This window comes from Platichthys flesus, chromosome 7, assembly GCF_949316205.1.
Source record: "Platichthys flesus chromosome 7, fPlaFle2.1, whole genome shotgun sequence".
Lineage (NCBI taxonomy): Eukaryota > Metazoa > Chordata > Actinopteri > Pleuronectiformes > Pleuronectidae > Platichthys > Platichthys flesus.
The window spans coordinates 26,165,967-26,191,240 of record NC_084951.1 but is presented as its reverse complement, the minus strand read 5'-3'; the positions used below and the strand labels follow the sequence as shown (position 1 = coordinate 26,191,240).

At 44.4% G+C, this 25,274-nt stretch overlaps 1 protein-coding gene across 1 annotated transcript in view; it reads right to left on the bottom strand.

Annotated features, from left to right (window-relative positions):
- Window positions 1-25,274, bottom strand: part of spryd3 (SPRY domain containing 3) — a 46,414-nt gene that overhangs the window by 8,058 nt on the left and 13,082 nt on the right. The window contains exons 7-8 of the mRNA XM_062391010.1: window positions 15,010-15,159; window positions 4,403-4,460 (exon numbers count right to left, since the gene is read on the bottom strand). Of these exons, the coding sequence (XP_062246994.1) occupies window positions 4,403-4,460; window positions 15,010-15,159 (208 nt within the window). The remainder of the gene's footprint in view (window positions 1-4,402; window positions 4,461-15,009; window positions 15,160-25,274) is intronic.

The following is a 25,274-nucleotide window of genomic DNA, read 5'->3' as shown; positions in this document are numbered from 1 at the left end:
TTCATCAGCAGCTCAACACGTAGAAGTTGCAAATGGAATTTATAGTAAATTCTCAGGAACGTGTGCAAATCTCACGTATGTTTGTTGGGGGGGGGGGATCATGGAAGAATATAAATATTGTGTCTTCATTCCTCATGAGTCTGTGAAGTCATTGTTCCCTGGGCAGGGAAGCCCGGTCTTTTCCAGACAAACTCTCATGTTACGAGAAAACCTGTTTTCCTATTCCCAGCTGGTGTCGGTGCTCCGCCAGGTTCTGGGCTCCTGCCCTCTCCTCCCGTGGGCTCGGCTCCAAACCCTTAGATCAGATCCAGTATTTCAGCCTCTTCTGGAACCTCCGAGCCAGCACCTGGTGGTCGTCACTGTTTTCCCGGCGACCACCTCGCTGCGATCCTCCCGACTTCTGCGTTAGCGCCATCATCAGGTTCTCGCTCCATCGCGAGCCTCGGTGCCAAACCCTGGTCAACACCTGTGAGCTAATTTTAAACCCTCTTAGTCTCCAACACAAATTTGAACATTTTCCTTCACATCGTGGCTCTGAACTGAGCCGGCTTCCTGTGGATCGATTTCCACCCGTTTTAGTACCAGAGCACGATTAAAAAAACAACACAAGATATTATTGTACGCTCAGGAACAAAAATAGCCGCACACAGCTGCCTGCCAAACTGAATTATACTCAGGACTTAGTTTAAATATAACAAGATTAGCTCAATATTTACCAGAATTGTTTCTAATTTAGTGCTCTAATGATTTATTGTCAGTTCATAAACTTCCTATTTCTTCCAAACAATTACAAAGTGCCCCTTTGAATAGTTTGAGCAACGATTCTGCACATGACGTTCAGCTCAATTGTGATAAAGTTTCCAGATTCTCAGCTTGTGGAAAAAACATGTTTGCAAATACAAGTTAAGTTTTCGAGTTTCGTTCTCTGTACAAAATACGGAATGGAAAAGCAAATGTTTATGTTTATCTGTTGAAATTCTGAGAAAAAAGTTGTAATATTACAAGATTAAAGGAAGAAAAAGTTTCACAAACATTCTCATGTTGAAACTATGAACTCTGTTTCAGTCACAATCGACCAAACGTTTCCTCCTCCACTTGAGACACAGTTTCCTGCAGGTCTGTGGTTCTTTCTTCTGAACAGACTCAGTTTCTTTCTAATATTCCGACTTTATCTGGTAGTATTATGACTCTTAGTACTACTTCAACATGGCCCTAATACTTTTTCCGACTCTCCCGTCAGAGGACAAGCTGTCACATCCTTCCTTGGTCCAAGTATTTAGTGTTTTTTGATTCCGTTATTTATTTGACAAATTACTCTCTTTACAAAGAGTTCTGTCATCACTGTACCGGCGTCTTGATCCACACGCTCAGGTGAGCTGGACAAACTCTCCTGTGCCTTTATTAGTATATGAATGTGCACATTGTGCTGCAGGGTTTCTTCGTGGCCATAATGAAACGGACACCGGAGCTAATTTCAAATAGCCCAGGATCCCGTCTTACCACCCAGCCCCAGTGGAAACACCACAGGGAGCTTTTGAAAAAACTTCACCTGTTCTAGTGATTAAACTTTTCTTAACGGTCCCAAACCCAAAGACATTTAATTCACTTAGAAATATTAACGGCAGCTGTTTCAGACCAAATGTAAATATATATTTAACAAGTGCAGTGCTCACGCTGAACCTTTAACATTTAAAATGCTTTGTGACACTTTCACTGATATCAGGGAATCTTTTTAATAACAACCAAACAAATGTACGGGACCTATATTTATGAGTATGTGTAATTGTGTGCGGATCCAAATCTGTGAGGAAATCAGCTGTGAACCGGTAACTTCCACTGATGTGATAACGAACATGACTTTATGTGGAATTCAACGGGACTGTGGGATCTTGGTGGAGAGGCATGCTATGAGTGGAGTTCCATTCCAGTTAAATAACCGATTTAGTGTGATTCATATCTATATAAGATTACATCAGGAGATGATTCCTTTAGTGGTGACGTCTTTGTTTAAAGTGTAACAGAGACAATATCATCCAAACCCATTTTTGTCCCATTAGGTAAGAAGACGATAGCATCACCCTGCACAACATGTTGCTACTGAATAATTGTTTTTGCGGAACCTGAGCTGGAATCAGATTAGACCCCGTCACTGATCTACTGAGCAGCCCCGAAGTGAGACTGAGCCCTATCATCTCGGGTTAGGGTGGTGGTGAGGGATGGATGGTGGCGGTGGCGGTAGGGCACAACCTTCAGCTGCGGGTGTTGAGTCATAGCACGTGTGATTCACTGATGGGGGGTTCAGACGTTAATGAGGCTTGCTGAGGAGCACTCAATGGATGGATGGCTGTTTGCTCCCGATAGGACCCACAGGGGCCTCCATGGGGCCCACTTTCCCACACGGACCATTAACTTGCGGAGCCACCACATAGGATGGAAGTCCACGCTGGGCCGGCTCTCAATACAAACACTGGTGGGAACACCCGCCTGCGCCAAAGCACTCTACGAGCTATACAGGGGAGCAGCGATACGGCTGAAGGCCACTTGTGTATATAACTGGAATAAATCTGGAGTAAAGTAACAACCTTAAAATAATACAGCAACACACATCGCATGTGATCCAGGTCCAGACTGGTCAGAGGACACAGAAATAGAGTTAAACTGTACATGCAAAGTATAAAGAAGGAAAATCATTATGTGACTTATGTATTTGCTTCCAGGCTGAACAAGATGTGATCCACTGTATTCCTGAAAGAAGTGATAACATCATCACAAACACTAAGACGATGAGGTTTCAAGTGTCTATAAGAAGCTAAGACCTGCCAAGAATATTCTGGCAGATACTTTTCCTTCTAGAATCTGAGGTCAAATACAAATGGAACCATAAATAAACAAGGTCCCACGAGTCGTAGCAGCAGCTCATCACCGAACAGGAAAACCAGAGTGACATCGCTGAAGTCCTCTGTTCTTAAAGCCGTTTAGGCTGCGGTGGTGTGGCCTTGTGTTGGTAATACATTGTTTAAGTTGTTGTCATCCTGCCAAAGAGGGTCTGACTGAGGTTCTCGAGGCTCTGCAGCTGTTCGGTAAACATCTGGGATGCATGGAGCGGCGAGGCGAGACACTGCATGAGGAAGAGGCCCTGGCTGTTGATTCTAAGTAGCTGGATCAGAGCCTGCACCTTAACCTAAGCATGGGAAGGCAAACCTCATGCGCACAGCGTGGAAAACCACATGCATCATTTTAGTATCTAACAAATAAGATTAATGGGAGCTGTGCTGGGGCGTGCACATTTCTGTGGTGTCCAGTGCACGGCAGCCAAACCAGACAGACCGCAGCGCGAGACCTCTGGGACTGGCACGGTGAGCCTCTGTGAAGGATTGGTCTCGTCTGTCACTCAGCAGCGAGACATCGTCCACAGACCCCGGCAGGACGCACAGCTTCAACTGTTATCACCACCAATGTGTCCCGAGTAGAGAGTCCTCACAGGGACACACGGATCCAGGACTTTGAACATCAACTCTGAATATGAGTGGAATGTGCGAATGGAACAGGAAAATGGGTTTCGATAGATCTGGAGGTCAAACAGAGAGAATACACAACTTCTCCCCCCCCCAAATAAAAGAATTGCTCATTTCCAGGTGGAAATCCATGGACAGAAAAAGACCTTAGTGGTGTGTGAGTCCGAGTGAGAGCGGCTGAGCTCCCCTGAGAGAGCGGTTCACAATTTGAATCTTCAGACCAAAGTCATGTTGATGAAAGCCAGCGAGCTCCTAACTGCTGTGCTCAGATAAGGACTAACTGGTTCTTGACTGTGACAGTGGGTTGTCAGATAAAGACCCGGCTTCCCACTGGAGCTGGTACGCTTGTAATAGAACCAACGACCTGCTGTAGCGTTTCTCAGAACAGGGCAGCATCTAATCTCTTAGCGCTGATAGCGACTGGTGCTGAGGCCTGGAATGGGAGCTGGGGGGGGTGGGGGGGTGTTGTGTGCAGATGCTGGAGCAGATACCTCTCTCGGGCTTGTGGTCACAAACAACTAACGCTGAATGTGTGTGTGTGAAAGCAGAGGCAGATGAAGATAACTTTGACTAAACTGGGATGGAGATACAATCGTTCTCTTTTTTCTGATGCTGTCACCATGTGTGTTATCTGCTTTCTGTCTCATCTGCCTGCGCCTCCTTGATCTCTGTCTGCGTGAGGCACCTCCACATCCAGCGGAGGCGGTGCCCTGTGATGTTTGCATCTGAAGGCAGCAGACAGATGCTTCGGAGGAAGTAGATCAAATTCATGTGTTTCATTCAACACAGATTACAGAGGAATTCCACACACACGGAGGAAGTAACACAACACAACTTCTTTCTGAGAAAATAACAAAAGACAAAAAGAGGAGAGGGGAATATCTCACCTGCATGGTAGGCCACCGACCCTCTGCTCCAGCCCGGGTGTCTGTTCCTGGGGTAGTCCTTCACAAACACAAATACACACACAGATTACAAAGGCACAATGTCACAGGGATTGATTGGTTTTGTGACGCAGACAAGAAACCAGCAGTTTGTCACTGCTTGGTGGTTTCACTGAACCGTAGAGTGAAGGTGAAGATGGAACTGCCCCTGGTGGTTGGCTGAAATATAGGACGGTTGAGACTGACTCGGAATCAGTGGTGTGCATCGTGTGCAAAGGGACCTCGATACCGCAGCTCAACAATAATGTCACCGTTGAAGACTGTGAAAAACCACAAGATGGAGGCAACCATATCGGAGCACACCACCCCCAGTGGGAGGAGGGGGAAACGCGTCTTTATTTACAATCTTTGAGAGGAACTTATATATTTGAATAAGGGGCGTGGCTACTGTGTCATCAGTCCAGGCGGCTACTTCATTATCTCACATTTTGAATATAATAAAACAGTTTTGATCCACAAGTTGTGATTGTGGGTGAAGTTTACGACCACGAGCTTCAGATATAAAGAAAAGGTTTCTTGCAGGCTGTTCTTAAAGAAGCTGAGTGCAGCCTCAGAGGCCATGTGATGTTGAGCAAAGAGAAAGAGTTCCTTTCAGTGTTTAGCTAATATTAGTAAAAATGATCACACTTGGATTATTAAACAATAAGTATTTGTATGGGTCAATCTTTATTCAAGATTGTGTAATGCTCTGCTCTCATACACCCGCTTGTTCTTAGCTTTGCTCTGCACACATTCTGTTGCTTGGTCAGATCTGCTCGCGCTCCAGCTCCAGCTCTTCTCCTCACACTCACACGGCTGCTGTGCGAGAGTGAAACAGATTTAATTTGTCAACACTAAAGCTGACATTCTATTGGTTGGGGTATTGTGATAGACTTGCTGCAGTGCAGAACAAGTGCAATGCCACAGTTTGAGCACAAGCTAAAAACAAGCAGGAGCTATTTGGGTGCAAGTTCAGGGTTGAGAGTGAAAACATTCTTGAATAAAGAGGAATAAACACACACACACACACACACATACACACACGTCCTCACTTCGCAAGTTTATTCTTGCAATAATAAAGTCACCACCCAAACTCTTGAAATGCAGAATATCAATCTTACTACAGCTCCTGCACATCGCTCCAACTCGGGCAGCAAGCTACTTCCCCTCGCCGGGGGATTGAGGGAGGAGTTTCGCCGACAGTCAGTTCAGACATCCACAGATTTGTATGCAAATGAACCGGAGATGAGAATCCCTTGATTCTACTCCAGAGTGGTTTCCAGGGAACGATGGTATGATCACTACAGGTTGAATCCGGCTGCTGTATTCCTCTTAACAATGCTAGCGACTGGGAGGACTCCATATCTGGTCTCTCCCTGCGTCTGCACAGTATGGATGTCTCTCTCCAGGCCTCATGATGCCAACAGAAACAACTGGTGGGCCAACTTCGGGATAAGATCAGAGTATGACTCAGGGGTAATTACCAGAGATTTTTATCGGTCTTCTAGGCTGCACCTCAATTACTGTAGAAACACAATAATGAACAAGAGAGGAAGGACGAGGAGGAGGGAAATGACATTATACTCCTCTTTCATCTCCCAGTTGACTACTTCTAAATGCTTTCTTGTTCATATTCTTGCAGGTGAAGTCTCTCTGGTTTCTGCTCGTACTAACAGGCAAAAACAAACAGAAAACCAAAAGGCCCTTTTATTTTCATCTTCTCTCAAGTCTAATAAATCCGACACACGACCACTGTGACGTCCAAGAAAGAGGAAAAGCAGGTCAGCCTGGAGCAAGTCCCTGTAAAGGAAAACACGGCTTTATCCAAACAAAAGAACCCGTTGACGGATGAAGAGACTGAAAGAGGCAACACATTACTCATAAGCAAAATAAGGCAAATTAAATTATTCCTATTAGCACCTGTGAGGAGCAGAGATATGAGTAATGGGGACGCAGCCGACAGCAGCCAGGTCAGGCCAGGCAGCGGTTGAGGTCAGGACATCAGTGAAACATCAGTGTCTGACAACCCCATTGGGGAGTGAGGAAGAGGAAATGGAGATGGATCGGGGGGGAAGCGAGCGAGCAGGAGAAGGACAGAGTGAGACATCAGCAGAGGAAGACAGAGAGACATGGAGGAATGCAGCTCCTGCTCCAAGCCTGAAAGCCCCTGATCCGCCAAGTCTGCTCCTCTTTCTCCTCGTCTCCACCACAAGCCGGAGGATTCCTCTGGCTGACTGGCATGTGGGCTTCATCTCCACCAGGAGCAGAGGAAAGACTGCGTGTTGGTTTGTCCCTGATTGATGATCCACAGACTCAGATCTGATCAGTGATTTGGAGGAACGCGCTGAAATAAGACAACATTAGGAACGGCAAGAAAATACAAAATTAGGGATGGATTTATAGTGCTTTAATGGGACCCGCAGACTTGTGTCTGATAAATGGATCAACTGGTAAATGCCTGTGTGGGTCGCTGTCTCCTCAGTAATTGTTGTGTCCATCATCTCTAATTCGTCTCCTCTGTGTGAGCTGTCCGTCCCTTCGCTACACACAGAACGCCGCTTCACAATATCCCATCACCTGAAAAGAACAACGACGACTACTGAGTCCGGTCAGTCGATCGGTGGGCCCCTTTGGACTAAAAGGAAGTATCTGAAAAGGTATCGTCTATATTAATACTTCAAACGCCAGGACCAACTACTGCAACACTGCAGTATAAGAGCAACACAGTCAACCTGACATGTCCAAGTCAGTTGCTTGAGACATTCTCAGGAGACTCTCCTGCCGGCTCCTTTTTAAAAACTCGAGATATTGTCCAAGCGAGCCCACGTCAGAAAACATCAGGACATTGTCTGGAGAGTTATTCACCATGAGCGAGTGGGCAAGCTGACGATGTTTCTAACGCCACAAGACTGAAAAAACTAAAGACTAGAAGCCATAGATGTGGAACTTGGGAAGAGGAGATTCGAGAGGGCTCCACAGCAGAATGTACATGTCCAGTCTCCTGCTTGCTCCAGAGACGTCTGTGTTGTGTTGGACAATCTCCTGCTGCCTTCTTCACAGGGGAAAGGCAGAAAGTCAGAACCCTGTTACGATCCGACTCTGGAACCAGTAGCTGTAGCTTCTTGCACAAGTGTGAAACCATCAAGTGCACATTTCAGACTCTCTTACCACTTTGTTGCATAGACAGGAAGCCGCAGACTGTTGACAGGCAACAAACAGCATTTTATTCTGAAGTCCGTATTCCTGCCAGTAATTTGGGGCGATACAAATTTGCCATTTAATAGCTGTGTCGAGGAGGAACACACTTTGCCAAGGAGCATTAATCATGAGTGTCAAAGTACCAAGAAGGCAACAAACAAAAGGATTTGTTCTGTTGGACTTGGAACAGATTACGTCTGATAAGAGAAACATTCCAAGCTGCTGTGGTTTGGGAGCTACAGCAGCTGCTGTGATCAGGGGTGGCGCCACTAACTCACACCTACACTTCTCTATCAACACATGATGAAATGATGAAATGATGAAATGCAAAGTTAATCAGCTGGTCTCTTTGGAAACACGGTGGATACCTCCGCTGGTCTGCAGCAGCCATCAGGGAAACGCAAGCTGCTCCTGAGAACAGAACTGACGTGGGGTCAGTGACATGGCGCAGTGAGGACCTGCAGCTTCAGATCCAGAGCAGCCGGCCTTTCCACACTGTGGCAGAGTAAACAAGTCTGAGAGAAGACCGAGCGTGGAGGTGCGGGCCGAGAGGAAAACCATGTGGAAGCAGATACCCATCATCTACTGCAGATATCACACTGGCATATCACAGAGCTGCCTAAAAATATAACTAAAGCTGTGTGTGCGTGTGTGTGTGTGTGTGTGTGTGTGTGTGTGTGTGTGTGTGTGTGTGTGCGTGCGTGCGTGCGTGTGTGTGTGTTGAAGATTGGAACAGGGGAAAGTAGGGTGTTTCTGTTTGTACCTGCCCATACAACCTCACCTATAGGGGTTGGGCAGAGACTGTGTAGGGAACTAATGCAGGTCTGTTTGTATAACCTTGTGTCATCGGGCTAAAACCTCTGGCTCCCCACACGATAACAGCTACTGTCTGACATTAGCTGAGGATCTGACTGGAGAGAGGAAAATTACAGCCCATCTGTGTGTCTATGTGTTCGGGCAAGTCGGCCCCTTTTTACGGATGCAAGTGCTTTCTCTATACAAACAGATAAAACTGATACAAGACCAAGTTGGCTCTGTTGCTGAAAGGGTGGTAGCTGAGCAGTGTACTAATACACATATATAGGTATATGTAGAGTATATATACACACACACACACACACACCTTCAAATTATAACAGTATTATTGTTCCGATACCAGGATTGGAAATTACTGATACTGCCTAAAAATGCCAGGTCCGGTAAAACGTCTTTAGAAATTCACTCTGATAAAACTGTATTTTCCTTTTGCCAGAAATCTCTTCACTGGTTCTACGGCTTCATTCTCTCTATGCAACTCAATTAATATCCTGTGGCTGATTCCTGTTCCTGGGATTATCATCATGAGTGTGGTCGTAAAAATGATTTCCTTGTCGACATATTGTCTCATATTAATGATTCATTGTATTGTGTATCCAATGGCAGGAAATAGTGATAAATGGCTGTTGGAATTTTACAAGGATTAAATCTGGTTAAGTGTTTTGCGTTATCCAATCAACATCCAGAAACCCAAAGCTACTGAGTTCTCTATGTACGACTTAGAATACAATAATATTCTCACATTTGAGAAGCAAAACTAAATAAAATAGGAATTGTATTCATAAAGTATCTTTTATACACAAAGGTAAAACTCAAGGTGTTGTACAGGGATATTAAAAAATGACCCCAAAATAAAATTATAAGAAAAATGTATAACACTTGATAGCTTGCTTTAAAAATGAATAAAAACCTACATGTGTGATAATAACTGCAGATCAATTCTCTGTCAATCTGTGTTCTGGGACCAGGGAGGAGGTCAGTTGCTTCCAGGTCCGAGGCTTTGGCACAGTGGCTGCTCTTTTGTTTTATATCAAACTGACCTCTAGGAATAAACAGGGTCACAGGAACCGCGTTCTGAATTCTGTGGTAGGACTGCTGCATCACAGGAGGAAGAGGAAGGGACCTGTTCCCAGGACCTGGTCCTGGGGCAAACAAGGACAGAGGAAACGCTGCCATTCCAGACCACATGTTTCTCACTTTTGTTTAGGAATGCATAATGTATTGTGTGTGTGTGTGTGTGTGTGTATGGCTTTATGGGTCTGTAGGTACAATAGGTATGAGTGAGCCAATAGAGTAATCATTAATATATAGAGGGGCCAGGGGTGAACTGAGAAAACTCACTTTCCCTTCCCTCCTCATCACAGATATGACACCTATCCATCGATCTTTTATTTTGTACATCCTGTTCTCCACTTCCTGCCCCCCCCCCCACAGAATTATATTTTTTTTTCAGCACATGAGGGTCGTCCTGCTCGTTCCTCAGTGTTTTTCATCTTCGTCTCTTTCCTTTATTTTTCTACCTCCTAATGTTTTACCTTGCTACCCCCCCCCCCCCACCCACCCCCACTACACACCCCCACACACCCACACACACCCACACACACAAACCCACCTAACCCCTACACTTTTCCACCTCATAACTAAGGCGAGATCTCTCTTTGTCCCACATCCTAGCAACCGGTGTGTGTACCGGATGAAAAACAACCAACCAACATACCGAGCGTATACATGCTGTACATTCATTAAGAGGCTTTTCTCCAGAGGAACGGCGGGGAGAGAAAATGGTCACGTCAGGTCTGGGAACAGCGGTCGGGTCTGAGATAACAAACCTACAGAAAACACATTTGCTCTACATTTAAAAAAAAAAAAAACATTTAAAATCTGCTCGAGTTCCTCCGACTTCCCTGCTGGACAGGAAACTGGCAACAGGGACTCCGGGGATTACAAGAACGTACTTCCACATTTTTTTAAAACTTTAAAACTTTTTTTGTACTGCATCTTTGAAAAGATTTTCACCAGAATCGACAGCGGAATTCAAACCATGACTGTTCATGTAAACAAAAGTAATAGTTGCTTGCGGCTCTGTGAGGATGTACTGAGGTGCACGCTGTGTAATGTTAGTGTGTGATGTTTACCATGCACACCGTCTTATTGCTGGTGTTTTCTAATTAGTAGTAACAACAGAGCTGCAGCTGATGGTTGAGTCATTAGTTCTGCAGCCGTGAATCAGGAGAAATGAAATCCTGACCTTCGCATGGCACCAGACGAGAAGTCTGTGGATCACAAACATCATTATGTTCCAACGCTGATGGACACGTGAGCGTCTAATTCACCTGGTTTGTATTTATCAAGATCTTTCTCTCAAAGCACTTTACAGTTCAGTTTTAAACACAAACACATTCATACAGTGCATCTTTGTGCAGAGGGATCGAACTGCCGACCTTCTGGTTAGAGGACAGAGGAAGATAGAGGGAGAACAAGAGGGGAGGGACTAAACTCATTAATTAATTAAAGACAGATTCTCCTCATTTGAGAAAAGATCAGGTTTCAGGACGGATGTGGGCGTGTTCAGACCTGAACCTAGCGCTGACCACCTGTGATTGGATCACTCAGGACAGATGTTTATACAGAGTCTGAAAATATCATAACTATTTACAACCTTAATCAATAGATGTTTCTGATCAGTTTGAGTTATTTGATGATATAAAAACAGGGGGAGACGTCATGATTGACAGCTGAGACTGACTTGTGATTGGTCGACCATGGGTAGCGGCTGGAAGTCGATGCAGCTGCTCTACTCAACAATCTCTACATTTTGGTACAAAGGGAAGAAGTGGAGACGTGTCATCCATCTTTATTTACAGTCAATGGTCTGGATGGACATCGTTTGAGTTTCTTTTCTTAAGACTTAAGGGAACAAAGAGATTTGTAAGGTGAAGATCTACGGCAAATGAACCAGATCAGAGAGAGAGAGAGAGAGGGAGAGGGAGAGGGGGGGAGAGAGAGAGAGAGAGAGAGAGAGAGAGAGAGAGAGAGAGAGAGAGAGACACTCTGGTATTAATGAGTGGATCTGTGTTTATATTCAAGCGCCTGCTCTCTTACAACAGGATGCTACGTGAAAGAGACCAGCATGCAAACTTGCGCCTGCTGCAGAGTAAACAGTCATTACCCATTTGGTGCTTTATCACCTCTCCTGGACTGGAGCTTAATATCTTTATAATGAAACCCAGATGCAGAGAGAAAAGTGGTGGAGCAAACAGAAAGGACAGGGGAACTCTGAGGAGGTAATGGGACTGGAGTTATCACCTCTCGGTTTCCTTCTCACCCATGGGAACACCGTCTGTTGGTTTAACCCAGAGGATGTGTGTGCACATGGACTATCAGAGGGGATTCTAGTTCTAGTTCTGCATCACAATCAAACAGATCACAATCAAAGTGAGTATAATAAATGTATGTGGTGAGTATGATGTGATTTAAACCCCGTGCTTTCAGCCCAGTGTGTGTTGGTTTCTTCAGAAGCAGGATTACACAAAAACAGCCGGATGAATTTCCATGGAACTTGGTGGAAGGATGTGGTAAATTCCAGGAAAGAACTCATTAAATTTTGGAGCAGTTCCAGGAATAATTTTCTTCTTGTTTCTTATAACATTGTGAGACATTTTCCCGAAAGAATAATTAATGGGTCTTGATATCAGGGGAGTGAAATGTGGTGCAGCTTGATCGAATATAATTTTCTTCCAAATCTATCAGACTATGTGCTGTAGTTGTTCCTCTGCAGAAAGTCCTGCTGTCCTCACATGGACTCAAACATTATCCAGAGTGTTCACTAGGAGGCCGGCAGGAGAAACTCTGGAGAACGTCCTCAGCAACTGACTCTGAGATGTGTGTCCTCACAGACAGATCATTCCAGGAGATGACCTGGAGTTCAGTGTGGGTCTGAAAGCAGCTACACAGACGACTCGTCGCTCTGAGTTTTGATAGTCTGGTCATTTGCGGTCACCACAACTGGACCCATTAAAGAGAGAAAGCTAATGCCAGCTCCTCCTTCATCAACAAGTCCAGCAAGCGTTGAGATAACTGAACAAAAACTACCGTCTGGTGTGAATCTGTTCTACTGCTAAACTGCCTAACCTGCAACAACCCATATGAGACGGTCTACAAAGAAAGATTTTCAGTTTCAATTGTTCACTGGATGGAAACCTGTGAGTAACACACATCTGTTGTCTAAGGCTACATCTACATGTTGTATTTTCATTTTAAGAGGCCATTTTAAGGCTTACTGGAGAACAAAGTGACAAATAAAGGAAGGATACAACGAGGATGCTAAGTCCCAATAGGGAGGCTAACTTCAGTCCCTGCATCATCATTTCCAAAAGTCTCATTTAATAAAACACAACGCAGGAGTTTTCACTGTGACACAGAACCAGCTGCAGTTTCAAATCTCCGTTTTAGAGGCTCGGAAACTCTGGAATGGTGCAGACGTTCTGCTGCATTCCAAACTAGAACATATCAGAGTGGTGCCTAAGTGTGTTCCTCCTGCTCAGCCACTTCTGTCTTCAGGCGTCTGAAGCGCTCTTTGTCTCCATGTTATTCAATGACCTGTGAGTTCCTCTGTTCCCGTTTTAAACAAACCGCCTTGGAGACCTTGAAAAATGTTGTACAAGTTTCATCATTTACTTTTGTTATTAAAAGGAGCAGAGTTCTGAACCTGGGGGAGACGGGGCTGGCAGCTCTCCGCGGGCCTTGGCTCGGGCAGTCGCTAATATTTCACACTCATAACACTTTCCAGGCTAAACTGACAAGGTGTAAAAAGCTCACAAATCATGAGCTGGGCTGTCAAAGACGTAGTTACCCAGTCAGAAGAATAATATTAGGTAAAAATGTAATGAAATAGTTTTTATGAGCGAATCCATCTATCAGAAACCAGACATTCATACAAGTTTAATCCTGCTCTAATAAGCCTAACAAGGCTGATTCCAAACAGCTCTAGAGTGACTAGTGCAACATCCTCAACTGTTACTGCTCAGACTTAACATCCTGGCTGCGGCGTATTGAAATGTTAACCTCTGTTTTATTCAGTGTTGGCACTAAGTTGTTTATCATTCGTAGTCGGTGCCAAAGCATCTACAGGTCTGCTGCTTTTATTCTTCAAAGCAGATCAACATGGTAATAGTGGCTCGCAGAGCCGCAGTGCTAATTCTGAAATGGGAACCGTATGTGCATTCTTTGGAAAAAGAAATGAGGGCTCAAATGAGAGGTGTTAAAATTTCTCTAATTGTATTTTCCTCTTGGAAGTGTTTCATGTTCCCAAAGTAGACCATTAGATCCAAACGGAATGGCTCTGCTGATGGATAATAGGAAAGAATTTTTTAAACCTTTATTCAACCAGGACAACAAGTCTCATTGAGATCAGAAATCGTTTGAATATCGCAGAGTCTCACAGAGAAAATGCAAAAGGAGACAAAAATGGGAAGAAATCAAATTAACTTTGAAATCAGGCAGGTTGAAGTGATCCGTCACTAGTTCTTGATTTGGATTTAAAAGTCTAATGAAATGGATTCCTCCAGCTTCAAGTGCTTCTGCAGCATATAACAGGCCACAGGTGCAGCACAGAAAGAATCAAGAAGTTCTGAAGCTTCCTCCATTTCTTCTCTGAGTCTAATTCGAATCTCCACTTCAGACATTTCCTGGATACGAGCGCTGTCACCTTCTGGTTTGACGTCGTTCAGAGTCGGAGTCTGTGCAGCGGTGATCGGTGACCGGAGCGTCAAGAGCTCACTGATACGTGTGCTCTGTCTCAGCTGACAATCATGTTGTTCCACCCCCTCTTTATAGGATCCAATAACTAACTAACCCATGTTGGCAGGATGCAACATATGCATGTATACACCTTTCAGACATTTTGCTGCTTCTTCTCCCATTATAAGCATTTCCGCTTCTTGTGATATCATCGTTTTCAAGTCATGTGACTGATAGAGATACATCGTGATTCGCTGAAATGTTCGTTGGAAAGGTGAAATTCACTAAAGGTGATGTGGTCTGTTTTTCAGAGCAGTGATATTCGTTGAAACAAATATGAAAACAAAGGCAGATTCCGACCCAGACGTTCCTTCTGACCGAGTCTCAGTCCTTAAGGGACGTGACGAGGAGGACGAGGAAGAGTTCAGGGAAAACACAATGATTTACAAAGGAAGCTACAGAATATCTTTTTCTAATTCTTTCAGCTCTTCAGAAAACAACGCACTGGTTTCTGTTTTCTAACAACGCACTGGTTTGAGACTTCTTTCAGCACCTTTGGTCTAAATGGGTTAATATGTTGTTAGCTCAGCTACTTGTTGATCTATAGGGACCAGAATATGAGAGCATGCTGCAAGAATTGGCCAATAAGAGCCATATTAATTCACTCCACATCCTTTGAGCTCATAGAGCTCCACTGCCTTAAATATGACAGTGTGGAAAATAACATGAGCGAAGGGGCCATATTAAAAAAAAGCTTCCCTGTTGAGTGGAGGTGTGTGGGAAGTTGTCAAAGGTTGCTGGTTTCTTAGAAAGCTTACCCTTCGTGCCAAACCCAGGGCAATGTAGCACTTCTCCCCGGCATCAACGATCTCTACTTCATAATAGTGGCAGCGGGTGGTCAGGGGCTGCCGGGCCTGGGCCAAACCCACGTCCATGATGCTCTTTCCTTTGCCAACATACTCCAAGAGCTGAGGAAGGCAATAAAAAGAGGGAGGGAGGGAGAGAGAGAGAGGAATGGGGTTCAGAATTTAAGAGATCAAATAAAAAGCGACAAACTAAACAAAAATATGCTGTTATACAGGCTCAGATTATCCACTGAGTTATTGCTCTTTCATCAGCTTGTTAAATGTGACGCGTGATGTAACATTCAGAGCCGCGTCCAAACCTTCAGGTCCGATTCCATAACAACGGCAGAACCGGTGAATTTATTAAACATCACGACTGTTCCACCATCTGAGATCCACAATTACAGAGAAGGACAAATCACTGATCTTGAAAATACTAGAACTTGGACCTGAACTCATGTCAACACAAGATAATGATGACGTCACTTCCATCATACGTCAGTTTTCACAGGAAGCGAAGACAACCTGTTCTGACTTGAACACTCTGATGAGCTTTTGCACGTTTAGCACATTTTAACACATCTGGTTGTTTTCAGACCTGAACTGAGCCCTGACCACTAGTGACTGGATCACTCAGGACGGATGTTCAGACCACAGCATTCTCCCAAAGACCCCGTTCAGACTCTGTATTCAGCTTCTGAGGAAACCAACTTCCAGCAGTCATGTACTTTTCCTGCCTGCCTCTTTAGAAAAGGTTCTTTAGGCAACCCTGACACAGAGGGCCAGCAGGTCGGCTTCCTGAAGTGGAAGTCGAGATGGAGATGTCACAGCAGATCAAGCTTGGGCCGGATCCTAAGCCCAGTGTTGTTCCAGAGGAGAAGGACTTACCCGTGCAACCCTTTTGCAAGTGGGCCCTAAGTGAGCGGGCTCCGTGGTGGATTGACACCTTCAAATCCAGTGCAACCCTCACTGAACCAACCATTCTACAAGTAGGAACATCCATTGGAGACCTGTGGAGACGCTTGTTACCTGATAATGAAATTACTTTCAGGTCTATTTTGATCCTCAGCATCTAAACAGGTGAAGCTGGGTGAGCACAGGTGAGTGGGTGGGCAGCTAGGCAACCACAAAGCCTTTAGGCTGAACAGTGTTTCCATGACATGCGAGTCCATGTGTGTGAGTGAGTGAGAAGAATATACGCCCCCGGCTTGAAAGACTGGGATGACAGACAAGGTGGGGGTGGACAAAATTACTTCTGTTATTCAGCCTCTTTGTGTGAGTGTGCACGTGTGAGTGTGCACGTGTGCTTGCCTGCGTGCGTGTAAAGCCGCCTGGGTGTGCTATGTTTCACTAGCCAGACACTTGAAGGACACACCTGGTGGGAACAGCTATTCAACATCAACGTCAAGTGTCTCAATGAACTTATTACCATTTTCCATTTCTGTTATTCCCTGTTGCTTAGTGATCCATCAAACTCAGAACTCCCCACAAACGAAGCTAGCGCAGGAGAAAAGTTTCATTTCTGTCTCCGACCTTGATGATGGATTAAACCTTTTGCTGAGAACTTGTGTGTGTGTGTGTGTAGTTTCTGTGTGGCCATAAATTACACAAGTTCAGGTGGACTGCCAAACGTCACTGAGAGAACTACAACAATCACCCGTGATTCTAAAAAGTGCTTCATGTCCATAACGCTTTGTTTTACTTAGTATTCAACTCGTTCAACTTGAACATGAATACATTTGCTTTTTTGTCGGCAGCAAAACACAAAAACTACACAATGGATTCTCATGAAACCTGGAGGCTGGGAACATGAGCCAAAAAAGAAATGTTGGTATATGCAGGGTATTTTTTCACAGATTTCCCAAATAATAACTCACGGATCTTGATGCTTGTTTGAATGAGTGATATCTAAGTTTGTTTGGTTGATTCAGGGAACAGTTTGGCTGTGGTGGACGCTTATCTCCTCCACAGAGTTTATCTCTTCATCTTGGTTTGTTTGTTTTTCTATTAGTTAGTAGAATTACGCAAAAAGCCACTGGACAGATTAACAAACTAGGTGGAAGGATGTGGAATGAGTCAGGAGAGTCAGGAACTCTTCTAGTTTTGGTGTAGATCCAAATCAGGGGGCAGATCCAGGAAGTTTCGTGGCATTTTAGTTCATTTCTCAGAAAACTATTTATGGTTCTTGATGATAAAAATCAAGTTTTAGAGACGGATATTTATGGGTTTGTGCAATTTGATGGTAGTTGAAAGAGCAGCACATACACTGGTTTAGCTTCACAGGATTATTAAGCTAAAGCCTGTGGCAATGATTATGTAATAATCAGCTTCAGTCAGTCTGGTGCATAAAGCTGCAGAAAAAAATCTGTCTCCATTGTCTGGTTGAGACAATTCCAACCGTATTTAAAGAGACACTACACTTAAATATGATTCTTGAGCTGTGAACTTAATTTAATGACAGTTCTTTGATGAAATAAATTATAGATGGTTTTAATATCACATTTATTACCTTTTCTGTGACTGTATATTATTCAGCAGAGTGTCAGAGCTGCTGTCTGACAGTCTTATGTGTTCTAATGTGTCAGAAACCGGCTTCACCTTCGTGCCTGGACAGCTGCTGCTCTCTGAGGAGAGGAGGAAGGTTCAGTTTGATGTACACTCAGTCACACCCTTTTATTTGCTTCTTGCTGCTGAGTAATGAAGGAGGAAAGAAACAAGAGGGCAGAAGAAGAGAGACGTAGCTCTGAGCGAAATAAATAGATAGCTGATAACATCTCCCCCCCCCCCCCCCCCCCCCTCGTGCTCTCTCTCTCTCCTGTTACTCCGAGTGTGGAGAACGGTGGAGGTGGTGTGCGAGGCCATGTTTTGTTGAGGTGCTGCCTGGGAAACAGATGCAACGCCCAAAGAGTGGTCCTGCCAGCTTCCTGTCACAGCTAATGGGGGAACTTATAGAAACTGAAATGAGGAGCCCTCCTCTTTATCCTCTTCTTCATTAACTCGATTAGACATCACATAACAGCTGGTGAGTCAACATAGCTCAGCTGCTTCTATGTGTTTATTCTTTCCAGTACACCTTGTTCTCTCTCTGGGTTTTAGTAATTAAATTCCTTTGTAAAAGTGTATTTTTAGTCGGCTTTTCTCGCACCTCTCACTTTCTACCCTTTTCTCCTTCATGCCAAGGACTTCATTTAATAAATCTTCATTATAAATGTGGTCAAAAACTTAAACGTAACTACACGACAGATACAGAGCAACTGTGCCACTTTGATTTGGAAAGCATATGAGCTGGTTCTGGCCTCGGGAACAGTGGCTGTGTTTCCCTGCTCCAATTAATATCCCAGTTGGGTAAGATGGTCTCCAGTAGCTAAATGGGACTGGTCCATCAGTCTCTGTTTTGTGCAAAGAACAACCAAGATGAATATCTCTGTAATGTGTCATGTGACATTACAAGCACTTTCAGGGGGACTGACATGACAAAACAAATTCACACTTGGCACCAAAAGATGTGCAAAATAAATTTTAGAAACAGCTGTAACTGGCATGTGAGGACAATCTGTTAGAAAACAAGGGGACCTTTGTCTCGGACGCAGCGTCACATCTGCAGCAACACTGTGAAGAGGAATTTAAAATAATAGAGCATCACACACAGCAGGATATTAACATTATCGTGCCAGACGGAGCAGTCAGCCAGAGAACACCACCTCATATGTTCTCACTCAATCTCAAGAGGAGCCGGATGTTCACTAAATGTAAAGACTACAGTGCAAGAACTTGCTCTAACGTCAGTAGCGGCAGAAATAAATATATATATCAGAAGGCTAAGATAGAGTTGTGCTGGTTAGTCTTCAGCGAGAACTACAGTAGAGATTTTAACGTAACTGAAGTACTTTCACGATGGAACCATCCAGACTTCAAGATTTACACTCCTACAGGTTCTGGTTGTACCTGAAGCCAAGTGGGAGGTCCTGAGAGCTCAGGAGCAGACTAACATGAAGAATATCTCTGCACTTTACTCCCTTCAGCTTTCCATCAAACTTTACCAGTCCCCCAGTGCCTCCCCCAGCATGATGCTGACATCACTGTTGAATTGATATTGGACAGGTGATGAGCGATGGCTGGTTTCCTCCAGGCCAAACTGCTCACTGTTAGTTTCATCAGAGTCCTCAAGAAGCTTTCATGTGTGTTTCTCTCAGAAGAGGCTGAGATATAAAGTTCAGATCTGTGGAGTGCTGCACTGAGTCTTGTTGTTCTGCAGGATGTCTGAAGGTCACCCCAAGGCCCCACTGCCATGGGGGCTCAGTTTGAATAACCAGCTCCTGAAGAGTCCTGGAGGTTTCAAACTTCTTACCAGTGCAGTGCCCATTGAGTTCAAAAGTTCAAGAGATTTCAAAATAAAAGCTCTGTAATTCTGATCGAAATAAAGTACTGTGAACAAAAAAACCTTTTTAAACTTCTGTTATTGCTTCGTCATTGTGAGATTCCTGCATTGATGAGGGGAAAAGGGTAAATTTATTCTAGCTCATGGTCGCATCACAACACAATGTGAAGAGGTCTGAACACTTTGAGCGCGCTGTACAATCAATCAATCGTTCCTGTGCGATTTCCGTTGAAACCTTTGAGAACCAAGGACCTACATGGTTGCCCTTCACCAACACCTCATCACTCACAGGCCATGTGGAGCTTTTCATCACCTTTTAATACATTCCTTTTATTATCACAGTTACCACTGCTGGGAAGATGTTACCCAAATTAACCTGCGGCTCGGATGCCGGCAAGTATTTCCACCGGCGCTGATTTATTTGGACAAAGTTGTAAAAGGTTACGACTTTACAAGAACGTTGTATAAAAACACAGCGTTACTCTTGAGTAAGAGCGGAGAGTATAACAGATTCAGTTATACACTATGTATTGTTGTATTTTAGTGGAAAGGATGATACTGTTTATCTCAACTTGAAAAAAGCTTCCATCTAAAACCAAGTCTCAATGATTGGATTCAACAAGAAAGTGTCAGAAATACAGAGAAGCAGTCAAATGGATCTGTTCATGATTAGCACCAGGTTCACTGACGCAGCATCGAATGTGGTCAGATATCAAACATTGGAAAAATGGCTATCATAGGCTTGTTAGGCTGAAAATAGAAAAACTCAGTACTCTTGTAAACTAATAAGTGTCATTTACATTGTTTTATTCACCAAATATATAGTGTCTATCTCTGAGAGTTAGAAAAATTTGATATATGTATTTCTTCATAAAACATTTGCCAAACCAAACATTTTGTATTATATTATATTGTTTACATTTGTTTACTACGTTGCAGTCAGCTCATTAAGCCCGAGAAGGCAAATTGTGATTTGTGAATATATCACAAATACAAAGTAAAACAAAGTCCGGTCAGAGAAGCAGGACCCTCCAGGGGTATGGAGCTTACAACCAGCTGCGTATGACAAAGCTGTAAACAAATAAGTGCAGCATGGTGCAGTGGGTGTGGAAACGTGTGAGGAGCAGAGCTGAAGCTGGAGCACAGGGAAGCTGAGTGCAAGTGCAGTCTGAGCTCAAGCGGAGCAGAGCCAAGCAAACGCAGGTTCCATCTGAGTGCGAGCGCCGGGTTTTGAGTGAGAGCGTTAGAGCATCTGAACGGGAAATCAACAAGTCCTCAAACTTAAAGAAGTTTTTAATAAAGAAAGTAAAATGCTTAAACTCAAAACTAATAGTTATTATACAAAGCCTATTTTTATTCAGCACAGGGATCACTTCAAATTTGATTAATGGAGTTACTCCTGGTTTATTCTTCCCTTACGCTGCTCAGGTGCATAGGTGCTGCAGAGCAATGAGGATAATTCAAATCTAAGAAAAACACACACACTCGATCTGCTCAGACAGAAGAGCAGCTGCTGTGAATGGAACCAACAATCTGCATACTGGTTTTAAAGAAAATCTTAACTGCTCAGCAAAGAAACGTGTCAGAGGGTAACACGCATACATCCTGAGGAGTTTTAATCTCTTCACGTGGAGGGGAGAGGTGGACAGAGGGGGGGGGGGGGGGGGAGAGAGACAACACGAGATGGGCCAGTAAACTTGGGAAAACCGATAACTGCCGACTCAGGTGCCGCCCACTTACTCTTCGCCCGCTCACCCGCAGCTGAGGGGATCAACTCGGTGGGGACAGCGACCACCGGGACGACGCAGGAGGACGAGGACGAGGACGAGGACCGGAGGCCTGTGTTCATACCGAGCCGCACGTACGCACTGGAACCTCAGCCAAATGTCTCCTCTCAGGACAAACAGCAGAGCAGCAGCGTGGTGGCAAGCGAAGAATAAACCATTTTTCATTTCAGAATTCTACGAAACAGGCCCTGTTTGCCTAAGACACAGTCCGCTGGCAGCCGGGACAAAGGTGTAGAAAGAAAGTCCAACAATCCATATGTGATGAAGTGACTGTACAGAAATCAAGAAGTCACTTCACCTGGAGAAGAATGTTAAATTGATTGGTTCTTAACAAAAGGCCTGAACAGATCAATCAAATCCTTATTGTGCTCTAAGCTCGAGCCTTCAAAGGAGCTCAGGGACAGAACAGCTGTTTGAGTTCATGTCATGTGATCAAATAGGGTTTCTTTCTGCTGTTAAACACCAAGTTAACAAGTTGTATTGTTAGATACCAAGAACTTTACTGGCTGGGTGATAAATGACCGTTTCACCAGTTGGGCTTGTTCACATTATATATTTTTATATTATATAATGCAGAATATGCAACCCGAGTCAAACTCTATTGGATGTTACTGTAGGTTACTGTAGGTTGCTTTAGGGAAGTTTCCTCTGCTGATGCTGCCCCTCGTCCTCCATCTGCTTCCTAATGGTCCACCTTTGACCTCACCACAGACCAAGAAGTATTCAGACCAAGAAAATAAAAGATTTGTATTCCTACATAGTGTCGACAGTATTTTAAATGTGCAGTAATTTGCCAGCAACCCACAAATCACTCCGACCACTTCAGACTGAGTTTATCAACACAACCTTAACAACCAGCAGACTAATGGCTACTTTTAATCAGTGACCCATGTTCATATAATTCAGACGTCTGTGTGTGGGTTCCAGTCTGACACACAACATACCTGAGGCAACAACAAATGAAGAACGAGTAGTGGAAGTTTTCTCCACTGATGTCCCCCCCACACCGAAATTGAATGGGTTCTCTCTTCACCCCCCATCTTGAACAGGCACCGTGTTGGACTGCTTGCGTGAACTGCTATCAAACACACCAGGCGGCAGTGGGGGAGACAATTGAAAATTAATTTTTATGAAGCACTGAAACTGTTATTTAGTTTTAAGTTATTGTACTTTTCTTTATTATGAGATTTTGTGAAGTAAATTTGCTGAGGGTTTTACCCATATTAAAATCTGTACTATATCTATCTATTGTCTATTCTCTCTATAAGTATACTTTGACCTCTTGACAGTTATATGTTAAATTTTTCAATTTGTCGGATCAGTTCTGGCATCGTGAAAAAAACAAACATTACTCAATGCGACCGGACACATGAGGAGACCGAGGAGAGAAGGTAATGAAATATTTGATGAGGTAAGTGACACCCACCTATCTAAACAGGAGTGGCACCCCCCACCCCCCTCCCCAAACTGTAATGTAAACAATTCACAAAGGCCACGATTTTGCTGCAGACAAGTCACTACCATCACCATTGTGCTCCGTGCATTCTGCGGCTTTGAGCTCCTCAGTCCTGCCTCATCAAAAGCATACCAGTCAGGAAAGTCATTCATCTTGCAGAGATCTTTCCCGTCACCCCCCCACCCGCCACCCCTCAACAATCAGTAAGGACAGCTATCATCCGGAACAGTGATTATCCACACTGATCAAAAAGCAACCTGTAAAAACTATTCCACTGTTTTTGACCCAATGTTTGCAAGGTGCTGCTGGGTGAGACAAACCACTGAAGAGCCGCAGAGGTGTAACTCCTCTGTGGCAGCCCAGCGATAGATACATAAGTCATTGGAAACCACCACGACTGGAAATATCTGTGTCAAGCCGCATGTGTGAAAAAAGAAGGAAAAACATTTCCGTGCCTGTTAAAATATACACCTCGCAGCTCGGGTCCTGACAGCTAAAATGTTATTAAAATCCATAGGAGCTTTGTCAATATGGAGCAAAGAGGAGGAGAGAGGAAACAAGGATGGCTGAGAGGAAAAGTGGACGAGTGGAGACCAAACAAGGAGAGGAGGGAAAAGGATAGTGGAAAGGAAAAGAAGCACGACGAGAGGAGAAGGGAGGAAGCGAGGAGAAGAGGGAGAGAAGAGTGAAAGAGGAGGCTAGGAAGAGAGAGGAGAGGAGAGGAGAAAGAGAAGGAGGAGGAAGAGGAGACAAGGGGGAGAGGAGATGAGAAGAGAGATGAGAGGAAGAAAGGAGGAAAGGAGACAAGGGATATGCGAGGAGAGGAGAAGGGAGGAAGCGAGAAGAAGAGGAAGAGAAGAGTAAAAGAGGAGGCTAGAAAGAGAGAGGAGAGGAGGAGGAAAATGAGACAAGGGGGAGAGGAGAAGAGAGAAGAGAGAAAGAAAGGAGGAGAGGAGACAAGAGGAGAGGAAAAGTGGACCAGTGGAGACCAAACAAGGAGAGAAGGGAAAAGGATAGTGGAAAGGAAAAGAAGCACGATGAGAGGAGAGGAGGAGGAGGAAGAGGAAGAGGAGACGAGGGGGAGAGAGATGAGAGGAAGAAAGGAGGAAAGGAGACAAGAGGAGAGGAGGAAAGAGGGAGACATGAGGAGAGGAAAAGAGGAGATTAGGAGAGAAGAGTAAAAGAGGAAGCTAGGAAGAGAGAGGAGAGGAGGAGAGGAGAGGAGGAGAGGAGAGGAGAGGAGAGGAGAGGAGAGGAGAGGAGAGGAGAGGAGAGGAGAGGAGCGTAGATCCAAAGTAGACACTTGGAAAAGTTGAGGCCAAGCTTTGGTTAAAACCGCTCAATGAAGTGAATCAGAAGTCAAAACCAACACAGAGATTAAGTGAGACCACCTTGTGGCTGACATAATGTTCTGCTCTTAAAAACTAATCTTACCTCATTTTAATCCTGCTCCTCAAACATGTCTGGCCTTCAAAATAAACCTCCACTTAACTTTAACTTCTCGTCCTGTTTTTTTATTTCCTCGGCCACACTTGGCTTTTCTTTTTCTTGTTGCTCTTGAAACAAACTTTCTCTTGCTACCTCCACACAAAGACATTTTAAGTTTAAAGGTTCACCTCTGCTTCACATACACCTGCGTCCACACAACTCCACAGTTTTAGAGCCGCTAACACGGAGAAGTTCAAAAGTTTGGTCTTGTTTAAGTTTTGTAAAATGGATATTTGGAAACAATGACATAGACACACAGCCTCTTGCTGATTGGCTAATTTCTGTCTAGATGTAGCATTCACTGATTCGTCAGGCTCCGATCACGTGACCTCCTCCCCTGCTACCAGTGTATAACGTGTTTACAATCCCTTCCCAGTGTTGTTAACCCTGTTGTCTCTGTAAAAGCTGTTGTGCAGTTACATTGTGGATTTTACAACAATACAAATGCATACATGCGGAGATCAGCTGGCACGTGCACGCCCAGTGTACATGTGTGGTCACGTGATATGCGTATTTATGCATGTTAGAATGGACTTGGATTACAACTGATACAGAGCCAAAACACTTGTGTGGACAGAGATCGTTTTAGTTTGAAAACGTCTTTTCCTAACATGAATGTAGAAGAGTGGATGAAGCCTCTACTGGTACAACTCCCACCGCCGTCCCTGTCTCCAGGGTGAACTTGTCAGGACTTGACCACCTTATCCGTTTGATTGCTATCACCCTGACAATAGAGACCAAATCATGGACCTGGAGGCTAATGGCTGCTTGCTCATTATGAAAAAAGAAAACCAGAGAAAAAGAAGAAGAAGAGAAGAGAAAGAAATCAGTGTTGGACCGTGGAGCCGACCGTGCAGCCGGGCGCTCCAGCTGTGAAAACCTCCAACCACATTAGAAAGAGTGGAAGATTCCTTGGAGTCCCCTTACTCCACTTATTGAAATTTTACAACCTGGTGGGCTGCCAGGCACTTGGCTCTGGCACTCCTCGGTCCAGAATAACAGAAAAAGGGAGACAGACAGAAAAACAGAGAGCAAGACTGCTAATTGAATCATCCCCATCATCTGCTCCCGGAGAAGACCACGGCCTCCGCGCTGGTTGTCATGTGACGGATGTTTGTGTACGAGGAGA